At 37.5% G+C, this 1,873-nt stretch overlaps 1 protein-coding gene across 1 annotated transcript in view; it reads right to left on the bottom strand.

Moving 5' to 3' along the window:
- The window catches only part of LOC101851619 (cytochrome P450 3A43), a gene marked incomplete at its 5' end in the record, with an annotated part of 14,794 nt that overhangs the window by 12,229 nt on the left and 692 nt on the right, over window positions 1-1,873 (bottom strand). The window contains 2 exon segments of the mRNA XM_013085266.1: window positions 584-680; window positions 1,638-1,690. Coding sequence (XP_012940720.1) covers window positions 584-680; window positions 1,638-1,690 — 150 coding nt within the window.

Below are 1,873 nucleotides of genomic sequence, written 5' to 3'. Positions count from 1 at the left end.
AAAAAGAAGAAGAAGAAGAAGAAGAAGAAGAAGAAGAAGAAGAAGAAGAAGAAGAAGAAGAAGAAGAAGAAGAAGAAGAAGAAGAAGAAGAAGAAGAAAATCGAAATGATATAGAGCAAGAAGTAGGTCGAGTTTGACCCGGTCTGTTAGGGCCATTCCTGCGCTGGGAGGAAGTATCTTGAATATCTTCTCACACAGGAATGGAACTTCAATACAGCATAAATTCCCAGCATCCTGCGTGCGATCAAAGATCGTGTATGACAAAATAGTTCACTCCTCTCTGTGAGTCAATTAAAAAAGTGTCCTCAAAATCCGATGGCGCCCTCTTAAAAAAAGAACGGACTTTGCGAACAGAGTTACCCTACTTGTGCGAAAAACAATAAAAGTGAAACTAACAAACTGTGCTATTCCTATTCTTTTTCTGGAGAAACAAAAGAGAGCTTCAAAACAAAGGCTGCAGGGCCATCTGAAACAATGCGCGGACTTCCGTAGACACTTTTTTGACAGGAACAATCTTGTTATGTACGATCTTTGGTACGATGGCGAAGCGCATAACCTCTACACCACAGACGTCGGCTGTTACCTTTCGAGCATGGAACTTGTTGAACTGTTTGATGAAGACTTCTTGTAGGAAATTGACGTCGGAGGTGACAATCACTGGCGTTGGACCCTCAAAGTAGCTGTATAGGTGGGAAACACGGTTTAACTCATTAAACTTTCCTTTCTGCAATAACACTTCGCTACCTCACAATTACAATGTTCTATCTGACATTTTTTGGGCTGTTTTGAGTTACTAAGACCATGGGGTCAGAAACCAAATACTCTGCCTCCTCTATTAAAATTGTATGATAATTCAGAGTTGTTATCAACATATTCAAAATACTGCAGTCGAAAAAATCTTGTCATGTCGTGAAACTCAAAATCTTTGACGTCAAATTTCTTTTGAAAAAATATGCACTGAGAAGATAGAAATTTGTAGTTTTACGACAACGACTTGTCTATAAATCCTTCTATATATTATTGAATATGTGTACAGCCACGTATGAACGTGTTTTTTCTTTTAGAAGTTCTCGGGCGTGAAAAAAGAAGTAACATATCGATTTCAATACGCCTACAAAAATTACAGTGAACCGTTTAGACTGTAACGTACATGTGTCATGACTCGGTGGAATCGGGCGTTCTACAATTTTTGGGCTAATTGAGTTATTTTATTTTGTTTTGCTTTTGGAGAAAGAAGTACCATATATTATCATGAAAATATGTCAAGATATTTGAGATTGAAGCAGATCGGGGTTGCCTGTAGTCAAAGGAAAAATGAATGAGAAAATGACCGCTAAAGTTTGGTTACTTCCCAAGCTTGGGTATCCTCGGAAACTGAAAATATACTTTTTTTTGTCTTTCAACAACATTTTACCTTAAAATCCACGCAGACATGTGTTTTTAAATGGGCATAAAATAAAGGTGTTGAACAAAAAAAAACACCAAAAAAACCCAACAAACAAATAAACCCCCAAAATATATCGTCAAAAATTCCGCAAAGGCAGAAATATGTTGATTTCTTCGATTTCATTATTTTGACGAGCGCCTGATTTCACCACGATGCCTCACAAATTTAAATCTTTTTAATGGTAACATACCCGAATGTCTCGCCATACATCTCCCTCCATTCTTGATATTTCTTGAAAAGCGGCTGCAATGTAATATGAAATGTAAGCGGTAAATATCAGTGGGAGCTTTTAATCTTCAAGAATTATGAAGAAGAGCGATGCCTAAATGTTGGAAGATAATTAGCACTTCTTCCCTGCTGCCTCTTTATAAGTTTGTAGCAGTTTGCCGACATTGACAGGCAGGTATTATGTGTGTGTGTGTGTGT

This window comes from Aplysia californica, unplaced genomic scaffold (assembly GCF_000002075.1).
Source record: "Aplysia californica isolate F4 #8 unplaced genomic scaffold, AplCal3.0 scaffold00015, whole genome shotgun sequence".
NCBI classification, from domain to species: Eukaryota; Metazoa; Mollusca; class Gastropoda; order Aplysiida; family Aplysiidae; genus Aplysia; species Aplysia californica.
Note: the sequence above shows the minus strand (reverse complement) of the source record. Positions and strands in the feature narration are given on the sequence as shown.